Genomic DNA, 26,817 nt, shown 5'->3' on the forward strand with positions numbered 1-26,817 from the left:
AGAGATAAGCCTGGGGGCAGCATGCATGAATGGTCTGCTGGTGACATCCATCAGTCTGTGGTTTCAGTGGAAGCAGGAGATGGAGATCCTTGCAGCAGTGGAGAGGCAAGGGTTCATGTGTTGGAGGCCAGGAAGATGCCTGAAAATGGTCATGTAGGGGTCAGGACTTTACACTCCCACAAGGTGGCTGAATTGGTAGTCCATGTGTGATATTACGGAATGTTTTGACTGTTGAGATTAATGATAGTGAGGATAGGATTGAGTGTTTATGGGTAAGAATCAGGGAGAGAGACAATAAGATTGTCATGGTAGGAGTCTGTTAGAGACTGCCCAGGGTGAAAAAGTAGACAAAATGTGCTATAGGCAGCTGGGAAGAGAAGGCTAGTCTTTTTTTTTTCTCATGGCAAACTTCAACACACCAGATGTTTGCTGGGAATACAGCACAGAAGAGAGGAGACAGTCCAGGAGGTTCGTGGAGTGTGTGGAAGATATTTGCCTCATACAGCTGGTGAGGGAGCCAACAAGGGAAGGCACCTTGCTGGACCTAGTATTTGTGGACAAAGTCTGGTGGGGGGATGTGATGGCTGGAGGCCACCTATGGCAGAGTGATCATGAAATGATTGAATTCTGATCCTCAGAGAAGCCAACAAATGGGTCAGCAGAACTGCTAACTTTCGTTTCTGGAGGTCAGCCTTTGACATGTTTAGGAAGTTGGTGGCCAGAGTCCCTTGGGAGGCAGTACTGAAGGGCAAAGGAGTCCAGGAAGACTGGATGTTTTTCTGAGAAGGAAATCTTGAAGGCAGAGGATCAAGCTGTGCTCATGTGCAAGAAGATGAGCTGACAGTGCAGAAGAATGTCCTGACTGAGCAGTGAGCTTTTACTGGAGCTCAAGAGGTGAAGGTCTTTGGAAGAAGGGTCAGTCAGCTCAGGACTACAGGTGTTGATGGATCTGCAATCGGGAAAAACTTACCTACACAGGAATGCAGATAAGCCAGACACTTCTTCATTATGCAGCTGGGAAAACACGGTGGGGGGGTGGAATAGCTCCTCCATACATGCTTGTTGTTAGTTACCATTTTCAGGGGTTTTATACAGCTCAAACAAAAGAATCACATTTGCCAACACAAGCATGCATAAAATATCCATCTGTCAATTTAGCCCTTCACCTTGATTGGTTCCCAACAAACACTAACTTTCCAAAATCACAGTGATTGGTCAAAAATGATATTAGTCCCTTTGTTTTAGTAACAACTAAGGTAACAGCTAAGGTAACCTAGCAAATACATTTACCAGGGTCTCGTGGCTAAGGTAACAGGTCCCCATCAGGTGTGGTATGTAACTCTTGCAGTTTGATCCTTATGTGATTCAAATGAATACTTACTTAATCAATAGGTGTTTGAGTTATTTGCAAGTGCTTAGCTAATTGATAGAACTATTACTAGGTGCTTAACAAGTGCTTGACTAATTGTTATGATAAGTTAACTAAAATAATTGTGTATCTGCAACACAAGAAGTCTTTGAGGTTATGCAGGGGGAAAATTAGAAGGGCCAAGGCTCAACTTGAATTTGAGATGTCCACTGACATAAAAAGGAATAAAAAATATTTCTACAAATACACTAGCCAGAAAGGAAGGGCTAAGGAGAATCTTCATCCCTTAACGGTCACAGGGAGAAGCATAGTAATCAAGCATGAAGAAAAGGCTGAGATGCTTAATGCCACCTTTGCCTCAGTCTTTAATAGTAAAACCAGCAGTTCTCTGGGTACCTGGACCAGAAGACAGAGATTGGACAGAACAGGGATTGGCCCCCTTAATCTAAGGGGAAATGTTGTCACCTGCTACTCCACCTTGATGCACACAAGTCCATGGGATCAGATGGGATCCACCCAAAGGTGCTGAGGGAGCTGGCAGAAGCCAAGCCAGTTTCCATCATCTACCAGCAGTCTTGACTCACTGGGAAGGTCTCAGTGGACTTGAAGTTGGTAAATGTGACCCACATCTACAAGAAAGGGCCAGAAGGAGAATCCTGGGAACTACAGGCCTTTCAGCCTGACCTCAGTGCTGGGAAATGTTCTGGAGCAGATCCAGTCCTGCTTGACTAACCTGATATCCTATGACACGGTGACCCCCTGAGTGAATGAGAAGAAGGCTGGGGATGTTGTCAGCCTGGAGTTTAATAATGATACCATCTCCTACAGTATTCTCCTGGAGAAACTGGCTGCCCATGACTTGGATGGACCTACTCTGAGATGGGTGGAAAACTGGCTGGATGGCTGGGCCATGCAGAGACTGGAATGGAATCCAACTCAGTTGTTGGCAAGTCACCAGTGGCATTCATCAGGGCTCAGTATTGGATCTACGTCTGTCTAATCTTTATCAGTGATGTGAATGAGGGGATTAAGAACATCTTCAGTAAGTTTTCAGAGAAGGCCAAGTTGGCCAGGAATGTGGATGTGCTGTAGGGCTATAGAGGGACCTGGCCAGTCTGGATCAATGAGCCAAGGCCCATTGAGTAAGACCTGGGGATGTTAATGGACAGCTGTCTGAACATGAGCCAGCAGTGTGCCCAGGTGGCCAGGAAGGCCGACGACTTCCTAGCTTGGATCAGAAATAGTGTGGCCAGCAGGACCAGGGCAGTGATTGTCGCCCTGTACTGGGCAGTGGTGAGGCTGCACCTTGAGTGCTTGTGTTCATTTTGGGCCCTTCACTCCCAAAGGGACATTGAGGTACTGGAGTGTGTCCAGAGATGGGCAGCAAAGGTGGTGAAGGGTCAGGAGCATAAGCCTGATGGGAAGCAGTTGAGGTAGCTGTGGCTGTTTAGTCTGGAGAAGAGGCGGCTGAGAAGAAACGTGATCGCTCTCTACAGTTACCTGAAAGAGAATTGTAGGGAGGTGGAGGTCGATCTCTTTTCCAGTAATGAGTGATCAGACATGGGGAAAGGGGCTCAGGTTGCACAAGTGGAGTTTTAGATTGGACATTAGGAAGAACTTTTTCACTGAAATAGTTATTAAGTATTGGAAAGGGTTGCCCAGGAAGGTGATGGAGTCACCTGGACATCTTTAAAAGATTGATAAGGTACCGAGAGACATGGTGGAGCGGTGCTCTTGGCACTGTGAGGTGAGTGGTTGGACTTGATGGTCTTTATTAATCAGATCAGTCGTATAATTTTAGGAATTCTTGCCAACAAAATGTTTTAGACCGTGTTCTGGTTGACACCAGAATGTCAAGGTTGTAGAAGGGTTAAAATGAGCTTAGTACATAGGTATGAGATTTTTTTTTGTATCTTGTGCCTAAACAGTTTACAGGATCATTTTGAGATCTGACCTCCTGTTCTTGGCTAACCACATCTCTGTGGAATTATTACTGTGTGTATTAAGGCATACTTACTAAGAGAATAACCGGTTCCATAGAAACTGCTTTTAACTGGTTTCTGATTCACTTGAGTTTTTAGAGTTAAGTTAGGATACTTGGTCTTCTCTGAAATAATGATTATACCAGACTTCACTAGATGTCCCAAGTTGGAATAAAAGATAGCATTGATTTTTAGCTTTCTGATTTGTTCTCTCTTTTGGACAACAAAGTACATGAGTTAAAGTCTGGATCTACTGTGTTTAAGTACTGGATAATCTATAAATACTCTCAAAGGCAAGTCCTAGAGCAAGTGTAGTTTTCTCCTCATAATGCTAAACAAAAGGCAAGTTCTGTACTGTTGACTGACATTACAGAATCACAGGATGTTAGGGGTTGGAAGGGACCTTTAGGGATCATCTAGTTCAGCCCTCCTGCTAAAGCAGATTCCACCTACATCAGGTCACACAGGAACACATCCAGGTGGGTTCTTTAGACCTCCAGAGAAGGAGACTCCACACTCTACCTGGGCACCTTGTGCCAGGGCTCCCTTACCCTCACAGTAAAATAGATTCCCCTTATGTTTAAATGGAACTATGGTGGTTTAGCCAGGTGTCCACTAAGTCATAATATCTGTCCCCCTCCTAAACTGTACAGCAGAGAGGGAAATATAATGGGGAGTTTGTAAGTCAAGATAGATGGCTTGGAAATTAGCATCACGGGCAAAACACACTCAACATAGGGAGAATAAGGTTTGATTTATTAAAGGAACAATAAGAACAGGGAGATAAGAAATAAAACTGAATCTTAGGACAGCTCTTCCTAACCCTCCCTCTTCCCAGGACCCTACTTCCTTCCCCCCTAAGCGGCTCAGGTGATGGGGGTTACGGTCAGTTCATTAGATGGATTTTGCTGCTGCTGCTTCTCAGGAGGAGGCCTTACCACACTTCCCACTGCTACACTATGTGGTCCCTCGCACAGGAGACAATCCCTCGTGGACTTCTCCAGCGTGGGTCCTTCCCATGGGCTACAGTTCCTCACAAACTGCTCCAACATGGGGCCTCCCACGGGGGCAGCTCCTCACACCCTGCTCCAATGTGGGTGATCCACCAGGAGAACAGTCCTTCAGTTTCCAACTGCTCCAGCCCAAGTCCCTCACAGGATCACAGGTCCTGACAGCAAACCTGCTCTGGCGTGGGCACCTCTCTCCCCACAGACTCTTAGGTCCTGCTCAAGGGTGAGCTTCCCATGGACTCACAGCCTCCTTCAGGCATCCACTTGCTCTGGCATGGGCTCTTCGATGGGCTGCGAGTGGGTCTCTGCTCCCTGGTGGCCTCCATGGACTGCAGGGACACAGCTGCCTCACCATGGGCTGCACCACAGGTCACAGGGGAGTCTTTCTTCCATGGCCTAAGCACCCTCCTCCACTGACCTTAATGTCTGCAGAGATGTTTTCACATTCTCACTCCCTGTTGCTGTTGCAGTTCAGTAACTGTGCAACAACTTCTTCTCAAACAAGTCATTCACAGAGGTGTTACCTCAGTTGCTAATTGGCCAGGCCAGGGTCAAGTGCAGGGTCTGTCTTAGAACTGAGAGGCATTAGCACTGTCAGCTACAAGGGAAGTTTCTGGCAGTTCTTTGTGTAAAGAAGCCATTCCTGCAGCTTCCCCCCTGCTACCAAAAAACCTAGCCCAGGCAAAACCACTACAGGAACTTCTGTGTTCCAGCTTTTTTCTATTATCCCTTCTCCTGTCACTAAACACAACAGAAAAAAGTGGTGCCCCAGCTGTATTTTATATACTTATATATACTTATTGAGATGACCCCGCCTCTTACCTAGATCCTCCCTCATCTTCTGACTAAATAGCCTCAGTTCCTGCAGTCTTTCCTCATAAGGAAGATGCTCCAGTCCCCTGATAATCTTGGTGGCCCTGCACTGGACTCTCTTTAGGAGCTCCCTGTCCCCCTTGAGCTGGGGAGCTCAGAACTGGACACAGTACTCCAGATGAGGCCTCACCAGGGCAGAGGAGAGGATGAGCAGAACCTCCCATGACTTTGTGATCACACTGTTCTTGATGCATCCCAGGATATCATTGGCCTTCTTGGCCAAGAGGGCACATTGCTGGCTCATGGTTAGTTTATTATCAACCAGGATTCACAGGTTTGTCTCTGCAGAGCTGCTCTCCAGGAAATCAATTCCCCAGCCTGTCTGGTGCATGGGGTTGTTCCTCCCCAGATGCAGGACTCTGCACTTGTCCTTGATGAACCTCAGAAGTCCTTTTTCCCTCAGGGGTTGGTGCTCGGACTGGTACTGTTCAATATATTCATTAATGAACTTGCTGAGGGAACAGATGGCACTGACAGGAAGTTTGCTGATGATACTAAACTGGGGCTGTGCTGCCATCCAATGAGACCTGGACAGGCTGGAGGGTTGGATGGAGAGAAATCTAATGGAAGTTCAACAAGGGCAAGTGTAGATTCTTGTATCTGGGAAAGAATAACCCCATGTATCAGTACAGGCTGGGAAATGAACTGTTAGAGAGTAGTGTAGGGGAAAGGGATCTGGGGGTCTTGGTGGACAGCAGGATGAGCATGAGCCAGCAATGTGCTCTCGTGGCCAAGAGGCCAAAGACATCCTGGGGTGTGTTAGAAGGGGAGTGGTTAGTAGGTTGAGAGAGGTTCTTCTCCCCCTCTACTCTGCCCTTGTGAGACCACATCTGGAATATTGTGTCCATTTCTGGGCCCCTCAGTTCAAGAAGGACAGGGAGCTGCTGGAGAGAGTTCAGTGCAGAGCCACAAAGATGATTAAGGGAGTGGAGTATCTCCCTTGTGATGAAAGCTAGGCTGAGGGAGCTGGGGTTGTTCAGCTTGGAGGAGACTGAGGGATAATGTCATTAATATTTTCAAATACACAAAGAGTGGGTGTCAGGAGAATGGAGCCAGGATGTTCTCAGTGATGTCCAATGATAGGACATGGGGCAAGATGCATAAGCTGGAACACCAGAGGTTCCAAAGAAATAAAAGGAAGAATTTCTTCACTGTGAAGGTGATGGAGCACTGGAATGGGCTACCGAGGTGGGTGTTGGAGTCTCCTTCTCTGGAAAACCCACATGCATGAGTTCCTGTGTGACCTCCTCTAGATGATCCTGCTCTGGCAGGGAGGTTGGACTAGATGGTCTTTCGACGTCCCTTCCAACCCTTAAGATTCTGTGATTGTGAACCTCATGAGGTTCTTCTCTGGTCAACTCACAAGTTGGTCCAGATCTGGTATATCTCAAAAAAAGGCCTATGCAAGGTTCTAGGCAGACTTCATCTTTGCTCTTCTGGGTCTCTGGCACAAAGCAGTAGGAAAAGTGTGAAGAATCAATAACTTAAACAAGTGGATCTTCTTAGGAAGACAATGAGTTTAATATGTTATCTTTTCTGTACCTTTTCTGTTACCTTTTAACATGGTTGTTCTATCTTCTGCTAAGCAGTTAATCAGAAAACCTAAACTGGTAATGTGTAGGTTGTTTGCCTTGGTTTCCTTTTACCCCAAAAACTATTTTTGTCCACGGATAATGAGCTTATAACTTAAGTAATTATGTGGGTTTTTCAGAACATCTGTTCTAAACGTTGCTTTCTTTGTAGAGATAGAGAACAGAGAGAAAGAGAAATGGCTCTTCAGGATTTTCGTTCTGGAAAATGTCCTGTTCTCGTGGCGACTTCAGTGGCTGCAAGAGGTCTGGATATAGAGAATGTTCAACATGTTATTAATTTCGATCTTCCTTCCACCATTGAAGAGTATGTACACCGAATTGGACGGACTGGTCGTTGTGGAAATATAGGCAGAGCAATTTGCTTCTTTGATTGCAGTTCAGATGCCCATCTTGCACAGTCTTTAGTTAAAGTGCTTTCAGATGTAAGTTTTGAATCTTAGTGCTTAACTTCTTCTGTTCTTTAGAATTTCATTTTAATGTATTAAACAACTGTTATTTCTTTGCTGCGGTTATGAAACTTTAAATATGAAGAATGAAGCAATCAGAGTCTCTAAATACAAGTTTCTAATTCTGTAGGCGCAGCAGGAAGTTCCTGTTTGGTTGGAAGAAATTTCTTTTGGTGGTGTACAAGGAGAAACAAGCTTTATGTCAGTTAACAACAAAAAGGTAAGTCTGGAAATGAATTGGAAGACTTAGCTTTTAGAACTCTTTCAATATAAAAGTGCATTTAGCTGTGTATGTCCAGAATAATGATAATGAAATGTAACTATGCCCTTTATCTTAGTTGTACATCTTCAAAGTGCACAGTATTTCTGAAATGAATTTTGGACAACTTGCTTGACTTGCTGTCTTACAGAGTAGCGTTATTAGCTGTGTTAAGTCTTCATTTGTAGTGTCAAGAATTACTCTGGAAGTGAAGGTTTGTACAAACATACACAAGACTGTAGTTCCAGAGATGTCTCTACTGCATGTGTTCTGGGCGTGTTATAACATGCAAAGAGTTGCTGATTATACAGTTACTGCTTATGAATAACTCAACTCATTTGACTAAAAACTTCAGCTAATCATAGTTTATAGGTAAATTCCCCAGTCATCCAAATCATCCAAATGATTCTTAATGTCTGTGTGGGTCCTTCTGGTCTCTTACTGTTGCTGGTACCAGATGTTAAAATACAGATAGTGATGTAACTGAAATAATTCTGCAGCCGCTAGTTCAGGATTTAAATTCTGTGTCTACTCCTACTTTGAATAATCTCTTTAAAGTGGTGTTTGATATTTCTTGCTTATGTACTTGGATTTTTGGTGCCTCAAGAGCCTTTCCTTGATATCTTGCTTCAGCAAGAACTTTATCACTTCTCAGTTGCATTCAAAATCTCTTGAAGACCGCAAAAGAAATAGTGACTCTCACTTCTACAGTGTTTGAAGCTCAAGTTCAAACTCAGACTTCCCTTTCATTATCTTTTTCTGTACCATGATTACTGAAAGTATTGAGTGTCTTGGGTATGTTTACCTGCCCAACTAGTTCCCTAGTTGGATCTGAATCTTTTCTATTTGAGTCTTCATGAGACCTCAGTTACACAGTTACACTCTTAAACTTTTCCTTCCTTCTCACACTTGCAGCCTCAGTCAATCTTACTTCTATATTCCTGTTCAAGGACACTTTTAAAATTTGTGTAGATTGTGTTTAAAGGTGTCTCTCATGAGCCTTTGAGTCTAGATTACTTCCAAATACACATTTCCAACTTTTGTGGAGTGTCACCCAGCATTCCATGAAATCTGTCACTTCTGGGTTCAGATCTTTCCTTCGTATTCTTTACAACCTCTTGAGTTAGGAAATCTGACTCACTCTTTGTCCTCATATTTGTCACTTGAGTAATTTGAAGGGATCTGTTTGCTTAGGGAGTACTGCCCTCTTTCACAAATGTACACTGCGTCAGCTCTTGTGTCAGAGATAATTCCATTCTTACGAGACTTTCTGATCGCAGTGATTCTGTCATAAACTTGTGTGTTTGTGATCAGCCCCTTTTCGCTTTTGAACTAACTCAATAAACCTGTCTTCATGGTTTTACTGTTACTGAAATAGAAACTTGTTTGTTATAAAGATGTCCTTATCCAGAAAAAAAAAGGTCACATCTTGGGTTTTTACAATATTCACTTTCAGTGAGAATGCCTGAAAAGACACGTGATGGTTTTGAAGGAGAAATCTGTTGGAGGCTCTTATCTGATTATTTTGAGGTCATCTTCTGGTTACTAGGCTTCATCTTTTTTCCAAAGGAAAAGGCTTTTGCTGGGAAAGCGATGTAGACAGTCATTCTTTGGGGAAAATCTCCCATTTTTAAAGTTGTGCAAACTGGTTTGTGTTGGGTAAGAGAAGTTGGGATTTGAACTTTGGAAATGATTATTCTGATAAAATCTGAGGTTGATTGAAGTGTGTAAATTTCACATTTGGGTCCAAAAGCTTTATATATACAGGTTTAATGATGAAAGTTTTTCTGTTTATCTTAAAAATATGAAAATACCTTGAGATATGCATGTGGAAGGCTGAAATTGTTTTGTAGTGACTTTTCCTGTCAAATGATAGAAAACTGTTAATGATTCTAAACTAAAACCTGTTCTGTCTCTCTAGAAATACAGAGGTCAAGGCAACATGAATCCAGGAAGGATGAACCTGTCATATTCTACAAATGCCTTGGAGCCTGAGTCATGGGATTAAATGTAATACCAAACTAAATGGTATTCTGTTGTCCTTTAACTGAGCACTTAATGTTTCTTACTGTTGAGCTTACGGAACTCTTAAATTTAAGAGAGTAGCTCATACTATGTGCTGAAGTTTTTGTTACTTTATCTGTACTTTATGATGAGCACAGTGATGATTAACACTTAAAGTAGGCAGTCAAAAGCAATGTTTTAGGAAAGGTTTCTGATACTATTTACTTTGAGTAAATATTTGATGCTTAGTAGCTAGTATGCGTCTGTGAAAAGATGGGGGTTTTGTGAGTGGAAAGTAATAGATCCTTTGAACTTAGCAGCTTTGTTACCCCAGTGTTGATTGGGAAGACAGTCTTGTGAAGACTTGGGTTGGAAAAGAACTTGATATGTAAAGGTTTGATCTAACCTTACTTTATTAATGACTTGTTAAATGTCTTGTGAACTCTTAGTAAGTTTGAGGAGTGAGTATTGATGGTTGCTTCTACAACAGATATACAAGAAAGTATGTCATTTAAATTGCATGAACTAGTATTATTTTGACATGCATGGAGCATGTAATCTGTACAGAACTAAAGGTCAGTGGCTACATCCACAAGCTACTTGAAATGTCTGTTTTTACAGAGCCATCTTCAGAGCACTATAGATCTTTGTATTGCTTCTAGTGTGAAGTTTTTGCTTTTGACAGACGTAAATACTCTTCTGTTACCTCTTTGGAAAGTTTGCTTTAGAACAAGCTTGATGGCTTAAAGCCAAAAGTCACCCAGGCTTGTAGAAACTCTAGGGAGTAAGCAGCTGTTAACAATTCAAGCATATGTCCTTAAAGTTGCTTTTAAGTTGAGAATACCAGTGCAGTAGCCTACAAAGATGCATATAATGGCACAGTAATGGTCATAATGGTCATATCTTGCACAGCTGAACAAGCTTAGAAGTGTCTCAAGTTGAGTGCCATTTCTCAGCTGACAAATCCTATTGAAGGGAACCTATGAAGGAAACACTTAGATGACTGGGTGATTTTTGGTTTGCCTTCTTTGTTGTGCTGTTTGAGTTGAGGGAAGCAGCAGAGGGAGTTCTGTATTTATAAGAGCTATTCTGGCCCTTTTGTTCTTGATCACTTGCACTGAAAGTTAAATTAAAAAATGGTGCTGCTGTAGCTTACAGCTACTGCTACTGTACTGCTGTGTCACATTTTTTATTTTTTAAGTGCTCTTTTTGATCAACACCTTCCTTCAGATGCACTGCATGAAAAAACTAAACATAGTGGAAATTAACCTTCTTAAGAGGAGTTGAAGGTACAACTTGACAAGCCTGACTAAATGCCATAAAATGTAGAGGGTGGAAGTTAAAGTTGCATTAGTCTCAAGGCCTGCATTTTGTTTGTAGCTTTCAAAGTAATGATCAGAATAACTTTTTATTCACTGCATGCAGTTATGAAGTATAGTATCTTGTTTTGAAAGACTATGCACTGTGCACTGAACTACAGTCTTTTTTTCTGCTTCAGCTAGGTATAAATCTACTGTAGGTATCAGAATAAACAAAACAAAACAAAAAACCACCAAAATAGTTTAGGACAAAAAAAGCAATGAAAAGCAATGACCATCTGACTTGACCAATGAGGAAATTAGTAGTGTATTAAATAGTGCATGCATACTTGTGGAATCCTTGTCAAGTATCTCTGGAACTTTTGGTAGCACAATGTTAGCTAACTTTTGTGCTTGGAAGTCCCCTTTTACACCAGTCCAAAAATAAAACATAGTAGTGTTCAACAGAAGCTATACTGCTCTCAGCACAGCAGACATTTTTCGCATCTCCTTTACATGGAAATGTTCATTTTTCACTTGTGCGTTCCACAACTGAAGAGCACATTCAGAACTGCCCTTTTCCTAAGGGAATAAGACTGACCATTTTGTTTAAATAGGTTCTGAAGGTGGTAGGAGTTGCTGCAAGCAAATATGTTCACAATTTTTTTGTACTGCATCATAGAAAGCCCAATAAAACCAACAAAAGACGACCATCTAAACCTGTCCCTGTAATACTGGAATGGTAGTGAAACAATTTGAAGAGGAAGGGAAGTCTAATTTACTACTGCTTAGATAAAAGTGAGAAACTGCAGAATCAACTCTCAAGTCAGATAATTTTGTCTTCTCAGAAGTACAGAAGGCCCATTAAAAAGGGAGTGAGGGAGAATTAGGGTTAAGGAAAATGGAAAAAGTCAAGAAGAATGCCTGCAGAAAACTAGTTGAGTGTTCCTGGAAGCTTTCACTGAACTATTTGAAACCCAAGAGCAGCATACCTGTAATTCCTTTTTAGATGCTTCTGTTGCCTACAGTTGTGCAAAGTTGAGGTTCTTGAGTGCTTTTTTACTTCATGTAAAAAATGGTTGCCGTCTCCCCGGCTGCAATTACCTTCTGCCTGGTTCCTTCCTAGTTTGTCAGACATAGGCAGTTCATCAAAATCTCTTTGTTGTACTTTCCAGTAATCTTACCTAGGTTTCTGGTTTTCACATGTGTATACAATAGTAGATTGTTTCAAGCTCAGTTGTTGTTCCTGTGGTGTTCTGAACAAAATAAATTTCTTTTTGATGTTTCAGCATGACTGTCAAGTCTTCTTTCCTTCAACAAAGTGCTACTTTTTCTTAGTTCTGTCACATTGCAATAGTAACACAATGCAGTGTTATTTTTTTCTCGTGAGCTGAGTGCAGGAGCTTTTATTTACTTGTGAGCTGAGTTTCATCAGAGTTTGAGGACTGCTGTCACGCAGGTGAGAAGGTAAGTCTGTAGAGGCAACTGTCTTGAATGTCAGTCCTGATCAGAACAGAAATTGAGAGAGTAGCTAAGAGTAAGAGAGGTCAAGGGTTTCTTTATGTAGCTGAAAAATTGAAAAACAGGAGACAGAACTTGGACAAGTACTAGCTTTGATCAGTAGGCTTCTTCTGAAGCAAGTTCTGTCTTCTTAGCTAGCGTGAATACTAGTCCCTGTAGACATTCTCTTATTTTTATTCTCCTGAAAGTACTCTGAGGAACTGAAGTTCTTACAGGTAGATGTTACTGGTGTATTAGTACAGAGGAAGGCTAATTAGTTGCACAAAGGACTGAATACTATTCATGAGTGAAAGTGAAAGGTAAATGAGAAAGCTATTAGTAACTGTTAGCCTTCTAGCAGTTGGGCAGGATGACCTTGAGTTCCCTTCCAACTGTAGCCGCGGACAAAACTTCTCAGCTTTAAATCTGGGAGTTCTGGTACATCACAGGATGACTATGAACTACTAGTTTTAAGCAGCTAAGAAAAAAACATCCTAAGATGCATCAGGATCAGGAGGAGGTGAGGGAGCACTTGTTTATCAGGTGATAAATAGCATGCTGGATGGGGAACAGCAGGTGCATTGAAGAGCGTGGCTGCCATCCAAAGTGACCTGGACAGGCTGGAGGAACAGGTCTTGTGCGGTGCAGAGTAGGCAGATGCTGAGCTCTAGTAGAATTTCAAATGATAATTAAGTCAGTGTGCCTTTTCTACTGGGATTATAATGGACCAGCACCTCCTGGTGTAGAACACCATCCATGGTAGTTTTATCCAGACCAGGCAGGGTAAAGCCTTGAGCCCTGTGCTCCATTCTCATTGCAGATGCTTTCAGGAAGAGGTTGAGCTGAGAGGCTCCTGTGATGCCTACTACTTTGGGTAGCAATAGGAGGAAAGAAGGATGAGGAGAGTGTCTTCTCCATTCAGGGTGTGGTTGTAGTCCTAAGTCTTTAATTGAAATGGCAATGCATCCAGCAGTTTCTGGGATAGTGAGAGAATCGGGGCAGAAAACGATACTCCAGAGAACTGTGGTGGTGAGGGTTTTTTTTTTCAAGTTGAAGTATGATTTTATTTTTATGGGATATACATAAAGCAGCACTGTCAATATGTGTTCTGCTTTGATGCTAATGGGATGCTGGTTTCAGTACAAATAATGTCCCTTTCTTTTCACTAAAGGAAAATTCTTGTCAGCAAAAGAAAATACAAATTAGTCATTTTACAGTCTTTGGGCTGCAGCCACTCATGGGCTATGGACTTGTTCTAGGGGATCTACAGGTAGTAGCTGAGAAAAACAGGCAATCTGAAAGTGTTTAAATTTGTTACGGGTTGCATCTGCACTCAGAAATTAAGGATGTTGGAGTTGAATGAAGGATCATTGAGGTTGAGGTTGAAAGGGAGCTATAAAGATGATCTAGTCTAACTCTCCTCAGGCAGGTCTGTCTAGATCAGGTCCCAAAAGAACATGTCCAAGTGGATTTTGAAAACCTCCACTGAAGATTCCACACCCTCCTTGGGCAGCCTGTGCCAGGGTTCCCTCACAGGAAAGAAGTTCTTCCTTAAGTGTAAGTGGAAATTTTTGTATTCCAGCCTTTGTCCATTACCCCTAGTCCTATCACTGGGCACTACAGAAAAAAGTTTTGCCCATCCTCTTGACATCAACCTTTCAAATACTTGTAAGAATTAATGAGACATCTCCCCTGCCCCAATCTCCTCTGCTCTAGACTAAACAACCCCAGTTCCTGCAGCCTTTCCTCATGAGAAAGATGTTCCAGTCCCCTGATCATCTTAGTGGCCCTGTGCTGGGCTCTCCAGCACGTCCCTGTCCCTCTTGAACTGAGGAGCCCAGAACTGGACACAGGACTCCAGATGAGGCCTCACCAAGGCAGAGGAGAGGGGGAGCAGAACCTCCCTTGACCTGCTGGACACATTGTTCTTGATGGATCCCAGGATGTCATTGGCCTTCTTGGCCATGGTGTGCCATTACTGCTCATGTTTAGTTTATTATCAACCAGGACTCTCAGGTCTGTTTCCACAGAGCTGCTCTCCGGCAGTTAGACCCCCAGCCTGTACTGGTGCATGGGGTTGTTCCTTCCCAGGTACAGGACTCTGCACTTGTCCTTGTTGAACCTCATGAGGTTCCTTTCTGCCCAACTCTCAAGCCGGTTGAGATCCCGCTGAATGGCAGCACAGCCTTCTGGGGAGTCAGCCAGTCCTCCCAGTTTGGTGTCATCAGGGAACATGCTGAGGGTACACTCTGTCCTGTCGTCCAGGTCATTGATGAAGATGTTGAACAAAACTGGCCCCAGAACTGATCCCTGTGGAACGCCACAGGCTTCCAACTCAATTCTGTGCCATTGATCACCACCCTCTGGGCTCTGTCATTTAGCCAGCTCTCGATCTGCCTCACTGTCCACTCAGCCAAGCCACACTGCCTGAACTGTTTGATGGTTATGGAGACAGTGTCACAGGCCTTGCGAGTCATACAACATAGCAGCTTATATTGTTAAATACACATTGCTTGCTCACTCCCTGTTGCTCCACCTCAATGGGTGAAAGTAAGAAAGAACAAGAAAGCTTGTCAAGATAAGGACATATTGCTTACTAATTACCACTGCAGATAAAACACTTCATGTGGGGAAAATGAACTTTATTGCCAATTTTATATATATTACTGATTCAGATGTTTGGAATGAAGAGAAACACTGAAACAGAGGGAAAACACCTCTTCTCTGCCTTTTCGAAGATCAACTTTACTCCATAGACAATATCTCCCTGCCTTGTTATTGCCCCAGGTTGTGCTTACTCCCTTGAGAACAGCAAGAAGGAGAGGGAAGGTGTTGTGGTCAGTATGTAGGAGTTTCACTCTGGTCCTCCCTTCTCCCACTTTTTCTTTGCTGTGGCCTGTGGTGAGTGTCCTCCATGGACTGGAGGAAACACCTGCTCTGTGATGGAGCTCTTTCTCATCTGTCTCTCTCATTCTGTCTGCTGCTGCTTGCTCCTTTTTGTTCTCTCTTTGCTCTCTCTGCCTCTCTGCCTTTTTTGCCTTTTCTTAAATGTGTTTTCCCTGAGACACCCCCGGCTCTACTGAGGGGCTCAGCTGTGCCCTGTGGTGGTGCCTGCTGGAACTGTTTGGGGTGTGGTGTTGGGCAGCTGACCCCTCTCCTCATCCCTGCAGCCCCCCAGTACTCAAACCCTGCAGCTGTAGAGCACACCCAGCCTGAGATGGCGTATGTTGGGGCAGGAACTGCATCGTTTGAAGATAAGACAACTAAGAAGTAATGTACCTGCTGTCTTTTGAGGATCAGCTCAGCAAGGAGCTTTGGTTAGCCTGGATTTGAGAATTCACAACTGTAGTAACTCAGTTTCCTCAGTTTGCCTTTGAGGAGAGTATTTTGGGTCTTGGAAGTTTTGCATGTTGCCTGTGTGCTTTTGCGCTTCCTGCCCTTTGGTTTGGAGAAATGTGGTGTTGGGCATACTGCATTTGAAAGATGCTAGCTCCAGTTAAAACACAAATCTTTTTAAAGCCAACCGTGATGTGTGTGGGGAGGATTGTCTGTACAACAAATCCTTCTCAGCTACATAGCCTTTTTTTGCCTCTCTGTTAAAATGTATGCGTTTGAGAAACTGGCTTTAAGTACAGGTGGTTCTTAATATAAACTGCCGTGACTCTACCCATATAGTAACTTTCGGTCAGGAGTAACTCACATTGCTGTTGTTGGGAGTCTCCTCCTGCTGTGGTTCTGGGAGGGAAAGTTAGAGGAAATGGCATCTTACAGTCTTGCTATTAAAGCCACAGGAGTTTTTCAGTAATTCCCTTAGTCAGTTTGTATAAATGAGTTTAATTTTTTTTCTCCACCTTTGTAATTGTAGTAAAAGGTTTGGGAAGCTTGAATTACTGCGAGATGAAAACATTTTAAAAATTTCTGTAGTAAACCTTCAATGGCAGTGCTCCAGGGATAAAGTGTCTTAATTGCCAAAGCTTTAACAAGTTGAAATTGCAGTTGATGTTAAGCTGTTGCAATACTGTGAAGGAAGATGTGATAGGAAGGAAGTATTGCTTAGTTCTCTATTCAGAAATGGATAATGGCTTTGTGGCCTTGAGAAAACACCTGATTCTTTTCTTGAGGAATAAATCCTCACTAGTATAGAGATTAAGATTCCTTAGCTTTTAAAACCTTTCTGTGTATAGTAAATGTAAGCAGTTGCTCACTGCACAGCATAGCAGTTGGCATGTTTCTTAATCTGTCTGCCTCTGAAACTGTTGAATTAAACTGATACATGTTATTGCTGCTCATTTAGATATAAGGTAGTCATAAGCTTGGCAGATACATTGCGTTGAAGCTATCAGTAATTTAAGAGCATGGTTTTCAGAGTGCTGCTGTTGTGGATTTTTTTTTGTTATGGTAAAATGGGATTTAAGAAGGACATAGTTAACTTTTTACCCCGTAAATGCAGTGTGGAGGTTGATTCTGGTAGGTATTTAATGACAAGTTACTTACTGAAAACCATAGATGTATCTACTCAAACTGACAACAGAATCCCCCCAGCACCCAAGCTAGATCAGTAGGGAGTAGAGAGACATTCATGATTTTAATTTTTGTGTGGTTCTGCTGTGGTTTAGTCAATGAAAGTCATGAAATGAAAGTATGCAGAACAAAACAGCTGAACAAGTGAGTTAGAACTAGAAGTGTCTTACCTTTTTTCCTTCCTTGAATGAGAATCTGACCAGGTTGTCTCTGAAAGCTTTTCTTGTGCAAGTCTGGCATTTGGTATCATTGATTCTGCAAGTTTTGCATCCCAGTAGGATAGATCAGAAGAAGGTATGCATGCAGCTCAGTGTGGCAAAGTGTGTCTTGAAACTACGCTTCCCATGCTTAAGGATTTCCTCTGTGTATGATTTTTAGAAAATGTTACTGTCTCATATTTTAGTAGTTGTTGGGAGAGGTGTGTGTCCCTAGTTATCACTGGCTCTTAACTATTTCATGATCAAAACCAGCTTTGTCACCTCTTCAAATACAATTCTGTACATACTATCTATCAAACCTCCTTTCATCAGGACTGCACAATTAAATGCTGCAAGGTCAATATGCAAACTGACCGGTGAAAATGCATGTAATTTTCCCACTTAACTACAGAATTGTCTGTTCTTTGCCAAAGTGTGAATCTATACAGACTCACTGTAATTGTACAGCTATTAGTAGCTCTATAGGATGGGTTCATACATAATACAGAAGATAAATGCTTTACAAAACTGTACTATAAGGTAACAAATTCATGCATGACAAGGGCCAGGTTTTTAGCAGTAGTTCTGCAGTATCCTATTGCATCCTGCCAAGAGGGACAGCACAAATGCCTCATTTTCAAGAAGAGTAGCATCTGGCATCGGCCAGTCCTTGGAGCAGCAGTCTCTGAATCACCAGCCAAAAGAATAGTGGTAGAGAGGAATGGGCAATGAAAACTAAGTCTTCCTTTTGAAACCACTTCATTCCCCCGTGTTTCAGGAATAACAGCTTCACTTTCTTCCCACCTTCAGGATGGAAGAGAGTGTCCTTTTAGAGCACTTATGTGCAAACTGGATAAAAGCAGCTGTAAGCATGGATATAGAAACACATTTTTTGTATGGTTTCCATTATACTCTGAAGATTGCCTGTCTTCTGTGACAAATCACTTTTGATAAATCACACTGCCTTTTCTGTATGATGTTTTCCCCTGTACTATTAAATTATTGCAAATGGTGGTAGCTGGAACAGTTACTGCCACTTATCATTTAAGTGCCCTCTGCATCCTGGAATCTTCTAAGTGCAACTGCTGAGTCCACATCAAAACATCTAAGACTGTGGGAACTGTAAGGACATAAATAGTCCTGAGGCAATCAAAGTATGAATCAAAGTTTTTGGAAGTTAAGCACTTTCTGAACTGTTTTATTAGGTCTTAGTGCAATTTTTCTGAGCAGCCATCTTTTCAGTAGGTCAGTAAAATCAACGTATTAGTCTGTCAGCACAGAACCAAGTCCAGAATACAGGTCAAAATAGTTCAAATGTTCTGCCTTTTTCTTTCATGCTCAGTAAAGAAACCTGCTATGTCTAGCAGAGTTTAGATTACAGTTTGGGTCTGTTTCTGTTGAATCACATTTCAGTTTTATGTGTTACGTAGTAGTAATATACATGGAGGCTTAAAAAATACTAGTATTCATGTTACTCTATTACAGTGCTTTTAAATACCAGAGGGAAGTTACAAACATCTAAGCAGTTCATGGTGCAGGTTTGTACTGTGGTCATGGACAATGGGGAGATGACAACACTGTTAAAAAAATACAAATGGAATTGGCAGACTGATCATCAGCTAAAGAGGGTAAAGGCTTAGGAGTCCTCTGGAAGTTGGAGTGGGTGCTGAGCTTGTGTATTCAAGTGGCTGCTCTGAGAGGAAAAAGGCATGCAAAACATAAGCTGGATCAATCATGGCAGTTGGAACAAGACTGTGAAATGGGCATTAACCCACCATCAATTTTGCCTGAGACATGGGGGGATTGGGGGGATTTGTGCTTGGGGGATTTTGTTAGCCAGCCAGCTCACTTACAGACTGGGAGCAGCAGAGAAAACGGTGGATTGTGGTAGACAAAAAAACCCTCCTCCAAAACTTAAGTTATGAATGCTGATAGGTAATTACCACATGTATGTGTTGTGTATGTGCAGGGTCAGGGTCTGAAACACAACTTTTGTGTTGTTGAGTCCAAACCTGGTGCTTGGGACCTACAGCTATGTGGGATGCTTGCAACTTTGAAGGCCCTGAACTGAACAAAAGGGGCTTTTCCCAAATCCTCACATTAATGAACAAGCATGAGCTTCTGAGCGGGTTAACAATGTTTTGTGCCCTGTGTGTGCAATCTATCACAGGGGAAAGCCGGGGTGTGGGGAGCAGAAAGAAAGTGAACATGCTGCAGAGAGAGTGGTCTTGGAAGTGGGGAGAGGTCCTGTTCTTGGGAAAAATACATGGAAACAAATGAGAGGAGTCTGGGGACCTTGGTTGGCAAGGGTTGCTAATGCTTAGGAACTGTGGAGCACAGGAACTCAGTACAACCTTCTTGGGCCAGCATATGTCTTCCGTAATGTGAAGGATTGGTCGACGTAAAGGAGTGGCTGAGGTAAGGGGTTTGGGTGACAGCCCAAACGTCACTTGTTTTAAAATAAATGCCTGTATCCAGATCCACAGCTTATCTTGCTTGTGACACTGATATAGGATAAACACGTTTAAAGGCTGTTACGGATCTCGCTCCAAGACCTCTGGATGATGACATCTCCCTTGATGAGGATATTAAAATACAGTACCTCTTCTTGTAAAGTGTCTGCTTAGACAGGGCTGTCAGTACTTCGTAAAAGGCACATTACTGGGCACTCTGGATTTCCGGAAATTTGTGAACTTCACAGTATTTCCCTTAATTGCAATACTTCTTCTAATTCCTTTAATTTGTTTTTATGTTGTTACTGGTTCCAGTTTTCTTCCATGTCTTCAATTGAAATACATTTCTGAGCTTTAAAAAGGATCCTGATTTCAGTCCTTCCCTCTCACGGTGCTGGCGCCCTAAATAATGTATGAGGATGAGCGTGTTTACGCGACTCTGTCAGGTCGACTCGCGCACCACACAGTCGCTGCGTGTCCGTCGTTGATGTCGGCAGCCGCCGAAGGCCCGCTGCAGCGGCTGAGGCAGCGGGGCGGAGTGGCCGGGCCGCGCCGGGGCCGGGCGCGAGGCCGCCCCGCCTCAGCGCCGGAGGCCCGGCCGCACGCGGCCCCGCGGCGCCTGGCGGGAGGCTGCCCCAATCCGCCGCAGCCCGCCGTGCGCCTCGGTGCGGGGCGGTGCTGCCTGCCTGCCCGCCTGCCGCGGACACAGGGAAAAGTTACTTGTGCAGCGCCTGGGCTCCCGTTCTGCAGCTGCGGTAAGTGAAGCGGTGACTGTTTTTAGCAGAGACCCCTCTGCCCGCTTCTGTGAGTATGAAGCGTGGCAAAGTGGGAATTTCTTACCCGGAGCATTGCTCGGGTGGAGCTTTACCAGCCGTGAGGCGTGCTTTCACTCACATCTCTCCAGGCTTTCATCCCAGGCTTGAGGCAGTGTCTTGGGGCTTCGACATCTCCTTGGGCCAAGCAAGTCCTTTCAGTTTCTTTCTTTAGAGTCCGTGAGACAGTGAGAATTGCAACTTCCCGTTTAGCTGATTGCATTTGTCTCTTTTTGGGAAGAATATGATACAGATGCTAGGCAGTAGTTTCCTTTTTGTGTGTGCAATGGTAAGACTTAGTTCTCAAAATGTTTGCAATATATGCTGTTATCAAAGACAGAAGCAGCTCTTTCCTATAACTGACTGCTTAAATTGTTTGTATTCACTCAGTTTTTTTCCAGGTGGTCTATCAGATTTCAGCATGCTGCCTCACTGTCCCTAGCTGCTTCTATGCCTGCCCAGTTTCTGCCTCCGGGGAAAAATCATTTTACATCGTGTTTGTATACACATCTGTCATGAGTATCGCTTATGTATGCTTAAATTGGGGAAGCTGCATGGTACTCATCGGTAACAGGCTACATGACTGTTGTGTATTAAAGATGATTGTCTAAAATATTTAAAATGTAACTTCTGGCCTCTGTCTGTGAATTGATGCTGGGCAAGAGAATGTTTTCATGCTTGAAGAAAGCTTCATGTTTTGTGCGCAACAATGGAATAGTCAATTCAGGTTTTTCTGCCAGAAACTAATCAGTAAAGGTCTCGAAAGGGATGATGTGGAGTCAAAGAAGATTTAGTTTTATATCATAGAGGTTGCTGATTCGAACTCTGAAGATCTTGATTTTTCTCATATAAATCTATATAAATCTAGGAATCTTTTGCATTGTTTGGTGCTTATAGGGAACACTTTCAATTAAAAAATGCCATACTAGGAGGTCTCGAAACATACCTGTTTTTAGTAGGTCCTGTGGATCCTGGTTTAATGCTGCTGTGCCACTTTTTAGCTAGCAGTTTTGACTAAGATACAAAAATATCATTGCTAAAGTTCATAGTATGGGTGATAAAAGAAAAACGAGACATAATCTTTTTGAGATGATCTGAATTAGCAGGGTGACATAGTAATTGTCTTATGCAAGTCAATACCAACATAAATATATTTGGTATCGAGGAATACAGAGGATGCTGAACAGAACAAAAAACTAGTGGAAAGTAGTAATGTAAGTACTATTTTAGAAGGCTGTATCCTCTGATGGTGAAAAAAAGTGTTAACATTCTCCTTAAAGGTACAGTAATAGAAATAACAGGTAAGTATCTGTTATCTGTTATGTTTTTGTAGCAAGGTATGTGAGGGGTTCTGCATCCAGCAGTGAAATGTGGTAAGGAACAGGTGGAAGTTAGCTGGGCAGAGGCTTCCCTGTCATGTTATACATTCACTGCATTAATGCAGTGGAGACTAATTCACTTCTGTAATCTAGCTCTGACTGTTTAGATGTTGTGTCTGTTCTCAGAAGAGAACATGAAAACATCCCCAAAGGAAATGGAAAACAAACTTTTTCAAGAGGGCTTAATGTGTACTCTTTACACTTATGTAAAGCTGAGATGAATATGGAGAAGGATATTTGATAGTAGTAGGGTGTAAGCAAGCTCCCTAAACGCTGTGAAAAAAAGAAGAGATGAAATGGTACTCACTATTATTAGCTGAGTCGAAGTTCATAATGTTTTTTAGAATATATGATTTAATCTCTTTCGGAATGATGTAGTATGTGTATAGGTGAGCTGCAAGGTCACTGTCATCTTTTCTGAGTGAAAAGAAGTGAGGTTTTGTACTCACTTTGTTCTTTCCCCTTCTTGTAATACTTGCAGCAGTGTAGTGGAGTAGGGAGTATAATTATATCCCATGTTTTGGGGCTGTAGCTGATTCCCTGAACAGTCCAGGAAACTTTTTATTTCCTTTCTTATGAAACATAATTTGCTAATGTTATTTAAGTGGATGTGTGTTTTACTCTGGAACGTCTGTGATTTATCGTAGTTTAAGAGGCAAGACTGGACAAGGGTGACTTAGTGCTCTGAAGTAGTCCAAAAAATCTTCAGATTTTCTAACAGGTGTGTTTTCTGTACAAACATCGGATTAAAATCACTCAAATCTGGCAACTGAAAAAGATTTGGATCTGGCTACCCTCTTGTTATGAGAATTGTACATTTCTTTAAAACTCAAAGCATGGATTCTTCAGCCCTGACAGTCCATTTATCTCACATAGTTGCTGCTTACCGTGGCAGAGGCATCGTGTTCTCCACCTTTGAGTGACCGCTCAAGGAACGAGGCACAAAGGCAAACATACTTATCTAATAATGTCTTACTAGTAGAAAATACCTAACACAAAATCATGTGTCAAAGTAAACTCTTGTAGCGAAAATAGACTTTGTAGTACATCTAAGACTGAACCTTAGAAGAAAGCTACAAGACCACACCTGTACATGAAACCTGTTTAAGCCCTAGCTTGATGGTTCTTGGTGAAAAAAGAACAAGAAGCAACTATGCCCCTGTGAGAGGTGCAGTCATCTTCGGTAGTATCACCAGCATTCAGTGATATTGATGGCTTGGCTTTTCATGTAGTGAGAATTATTAAATTTGATACAACCGTGTATCCAAATTATAAAAGTGACCAATAAGTAAAAATAAGTCTCGTTTTGTGTAACTTTTAAGCTTTTTCCCTAAAAATTAGATTTTTATTATAAGGTATTACTTAGGAAGCAAGTATTTGTTTTGCAACTTTTTTATCTAGCTGAGCTATTTTTATCTATTTTTATACCTCAAGGTGTATTTAGAGGCTTATTTGTTACACTTGTTCAGAGAACAGTGGATTTTATTTTATTTACTAGCCATGGATTATTTTTCTGTATTAATATCAAACTGCAGTTAGGTAAAAAAAAATTAAATTCTAATGTATAGCATTTTATATCAAAACATTAATATTCAATATACTGTTAGATATTGTTCTGTAATAAAAGAAAAGGTGTCTCAAAACATGTTTTGCATCTGTAACTCTAGGGTGAACAAAATTACTATGGTCAGCAGTTATTGACTGAATTGGCCTTTGCTAGTTACCATGACCATCAGGATTTTAGAACAAAAGTATCTTATCCTTTTATGCCTGTTTTTTTTTTTTTTTAATTTCAAGACTGAGAGAGGAAAGTGTCTTTCCTGCTTTTTCAGCTTCCAGTTGATTTGCAGCTTTTAATTTAACAAGTTGTTGAACTTGAGGAATACAGACTTCAGGTTTTTATTTTTTGTTGTGGTTTTTTTCCCCCTACTATGGGATTTTTAGAGCAAGTTTTAGCAGTACAGTGTTGGGACAGCATTTCAAGAGACTGTTCTCCACGCTGCTCTTTCAGACATGTCTGCAAGCTTAGTGATTATTCTTTTATCAATATATATGCAATATTAGAATTTATTTTATTATCATAGATTATGATACCATCATGTTTTAGTGTAGGCTGAAATAATTAAAAATTTAAATAGGTTTCTTTTTTTAAAAGAAAGCATACCTAAGTGCTGTTTAAATCAAGTTCTAATTAAATGTTAAAATTTTACATCTGATTTATCCTGATACGAGCTTCAGATGACTATTTTTAGGTCAATGTGCTCAGGATCTTTCACTACAGTGTCTACCATTCTTACCATGGATGCAGTTGTCAGATTGTGATTTACAGGGATTAGAGAGCTGGGAAAAGCCGTTAGCTGTCCCTTACATTTACCACTTACCATTTACCACTCCAGTATGATTATATGTCAGTCTCTTCTCTGACCTGTGTAGAGAAGCCTCCTTTTTCTTCTTCCGATGCCCACTGGTACTCACTCTTGATGGAATCCTGACAGGTCCTGGAAGTTGATGCTACTACACCTTGTTATCTGGGAAGAAGACTGAAGCTGATATTTAAATAATTTGCCTGAAATGTCCTCTTTCCCTCTGGGATCTGTGTAAACATTGGTAGATTTGAATCGTAGAGTTCTGAAAACTGACAGTAATGGCTTTTCCAATTGTATCTGTGCATAACATGGCAATTGGATGGCCCAGGGGGGCTAAGCATGGGCTTGGGCCCCTGGCATTCAGCCTTGACTGATCTTATGTAAGGCAAGGTCTGCATCTATGGTAACTAGCATGGCAGAGTTGTAGCAATTGCTACTAAAGACTTATTAAAAGACAGCAGCTTAATTCCTCTTTCATAGTTATTAGAATGCCAGAATACTAGACTTCAGTAGGAAAGGATGCCCTCTCAGGTTCCAGATATTAGAAATTCTTGAAGGTGAAGTTTATGTATTCTTGAAATTATCACGTTTTATATAGGCATCTTGCCTTTCCATTTGTAGATGAGTAAGGTTCTTTTTTCATGGTGTAACACTGCATGTTTGTGTAGTTAAAAACAGTTTTAGAACTGGATCTGAATGGAAAAAGCTTTCCTGTCCTGAAATGAGGGAGGAGGGTGGTTAAGAAATAGTCCTAAATAGGCTATAGTGACGTCATGGTTTAGGCCCATCAGGAAACAAAAGACCACGATCAGCCTCAAGTACTGAAGAGCTGAGGATTGCCAAAGGGCAAGGAGAGCTTAATTGTTGCTGGTCCAGGACAAAACAGACCAGGCTACTCGGCTTGGGGAAGAAAACAGAAAGTAATTTAGTGCAACACCAACTAAAGCATAACCATAAAACCCCAAAACATAACCAAAATAAAACAGCACAGAGTGGTACAACAATGAAGAATCCAACCAGCCCTTTAAGACCATCTTCTCCCCACCCCTCCCCGTTTCCTGGGCTCAGAGTCCTGATCCTGATGTCTTTATCTCCTACCCTCCTGAATGGCTCAGGGGGGCTGGGAATGGGGGTTTCAATCAGTCTATTCCTGATAGCTTCTGCTGTTTGTCTCTCCTCAGGGCAGATGAGCTCTGCACCAGTCCTCTCTGCTCCTCTGCAGGGTACTTCACACACGACAGCCCTGCACAGGCTCCTCCAACGTGCATTTATCCCAAAAGCTGCAGCTCCTCTCTGCCTGCTCTGCCTGCTCTGGCTGCCCTGCGGCGCGCAGGCTCTCCAACACGGCCTGGGACATGGCCGTCTCCCCACACAGTCCCTCGCTCATCTGGGTGCACTCACATGGGGCTGCTGGTGGTTGCCAGTTCTGCCATGGCCCTGCATGGGTTGCAGGGGTACAGCCTGTGTTCTCACCACAGCTTGCAGAGGGGTCTGTGGTCTGGTGCTCCTCCTTCCTTCCTACTTCTTGCCTCCATCTTGTACTGCTCTTACACTTTCCTGCAACCGCTTAAAATTCCCATTCCTAAATAGTGATGGCAGAGATACCAGATTGACTCAGTTGGGCTAGAGGTGGGTCTGAACCCAGGAGCCGGAGGAAAGTCCAAACACTCTTTACCGGGTCTTCACTGCAACCTGCTACCCCTGTAACCAAGCTAAAACAGCTCCTTGCTAAACTATGACAAGTTAGTTCGGGTAGTTTTTTCCTCGGACTGACTTCTTTAGATTTTTTTAAACCATAGCTCTTCCAAACAACTTATGTTTTAAAATGAAAACCCAGAGGTTTTGGTGTTTAGAAAGCCTTACTTCATCAGCCATGTTACACAATTTTGTATTTATTTAATGAGACCTTCATTGACTTTACCCCTTCCTGAATGACCTCTGTCATTTAGATACTTGTAAATATTCATGAGATTCCCCCCCCCAGTCTCCTACTGACTAAACAGTCCCTCTTGAGCTGAGGAGTCCAGAACTGGACACAGGACTCCAGATGAGGCCTCACCAGGGCAGAGTAGAGGGGGAAGAGAACATCCCTTGACCTGCTGGCCACACTCTTCTTGATGCATCCCAGGATGCTGGCTCATGGTTAGTTTATTATCAACCAGGACTCTCAGGTCTGTTTCCACAGAGCTGCTCTCCAGCAGTTAGACCCCCAGCCTGTCCTGGTGCATGGGGTTATTCCTTCCCAGATGCAGGACTCTGCACTTGTCCTTGTTGAACCTCATGAGGTTCCTCTCTGCCCAACTCTCGAGCCAGTCGAGATCCCGCTGAATGGCAGCACAGCCTTCTGGGGAATCAGCCAGTCCTCCCAGTTTGGTGTCATCAGCCAACTTGCTGAGGGTGCACTCTGTCCTGTCGTCCAGGTCATTGATGAAGATGTTGAACAAAACTGGCCCCAGAACTGATCTCTTTGGAACTCCACTGGCCTCAGATCTCCAACTCGATTCTGTGCGATTGATCACCACCCTCTGGGCTCTGTCATTCAGTTGGCTCTTGATCCACCTCACTGTCCACTCATCCAAGCCACACTGCCTGAGCTTTCTGATGAGGATGTTGTGGGAGACAGTGTCAAAAGCCTTGCTGAAGTCAAGGTAGACGACATCCACTGCTCTCCCCTCATCTAGCCATCCACTCATAGAAGGCTATCAGGTTGGTCAAACAGGATTTCCCCTTGGTGAATCCATGTTGACTCCCCCTGA

The 26,817-nt window shown here is 42.6% G+C and overlaps 2 protein-coding genes across 3 annotated transcripts in view; both read left to right on the forward strand.

Moving 5' to 3' along the window:
- The window catches only part of DDX4 (DEAD-box helicase 4), a 39,419-nt gene extending 29,839 nt beyond the window's left edge, over positions 1-9,580 (forward strand). The window contains exons 12-14 of the mRNA XM_062017997.1: positions 6,978-7,248; positions 7,403-7,492; positions 9,453-9,580. Coding sequence (XP_061873981.1) covers positions 6,978-7,248; positions 7,403-7,492; positions 9,453-9,539 — 448 coding nt within the window. The 3' untranslated portion in view covers positions 9,540-9,580. The remainder of the gene's footprint in view (positions 1-6,977; positions 7,249-7,402; positions 7,493-9,452) is intronic.
- A 10,667-nt stretch (positions 9,581-20,247) lies between these two features.
- IL31RA (interleukin 31 receptor A) overlaps positions 20,248-26,817 on the forward strand; it is a 46,064-nt gene continuing 39,494 nt past the window's right edge. For both annotated transcript variants that reach the window (XM_062018992.1, XM_062018993.1), the window contains exon 1: positions 20,248-20,259. The gene's annotated coding sequence lies outside the window, so the exon portion shown is untranslated. The remainder of the gene's footprint in view (positions 20,260-26,817) is intronic.

The sequence above is a fragment of the Colius striatus genome, chromosome Z (assembly GCF_028858725.1).
Source record: "Colius striatus isolate bColStr4 chromosome Z, bColStr4.1.hap1, whole genome shotgun sequence".
Taxonomy (NCBI): Eukaryota; Metazoa; Chordata; class Aves; order Coliiformes; family Coliidae; genus Colius; species Colius striatus.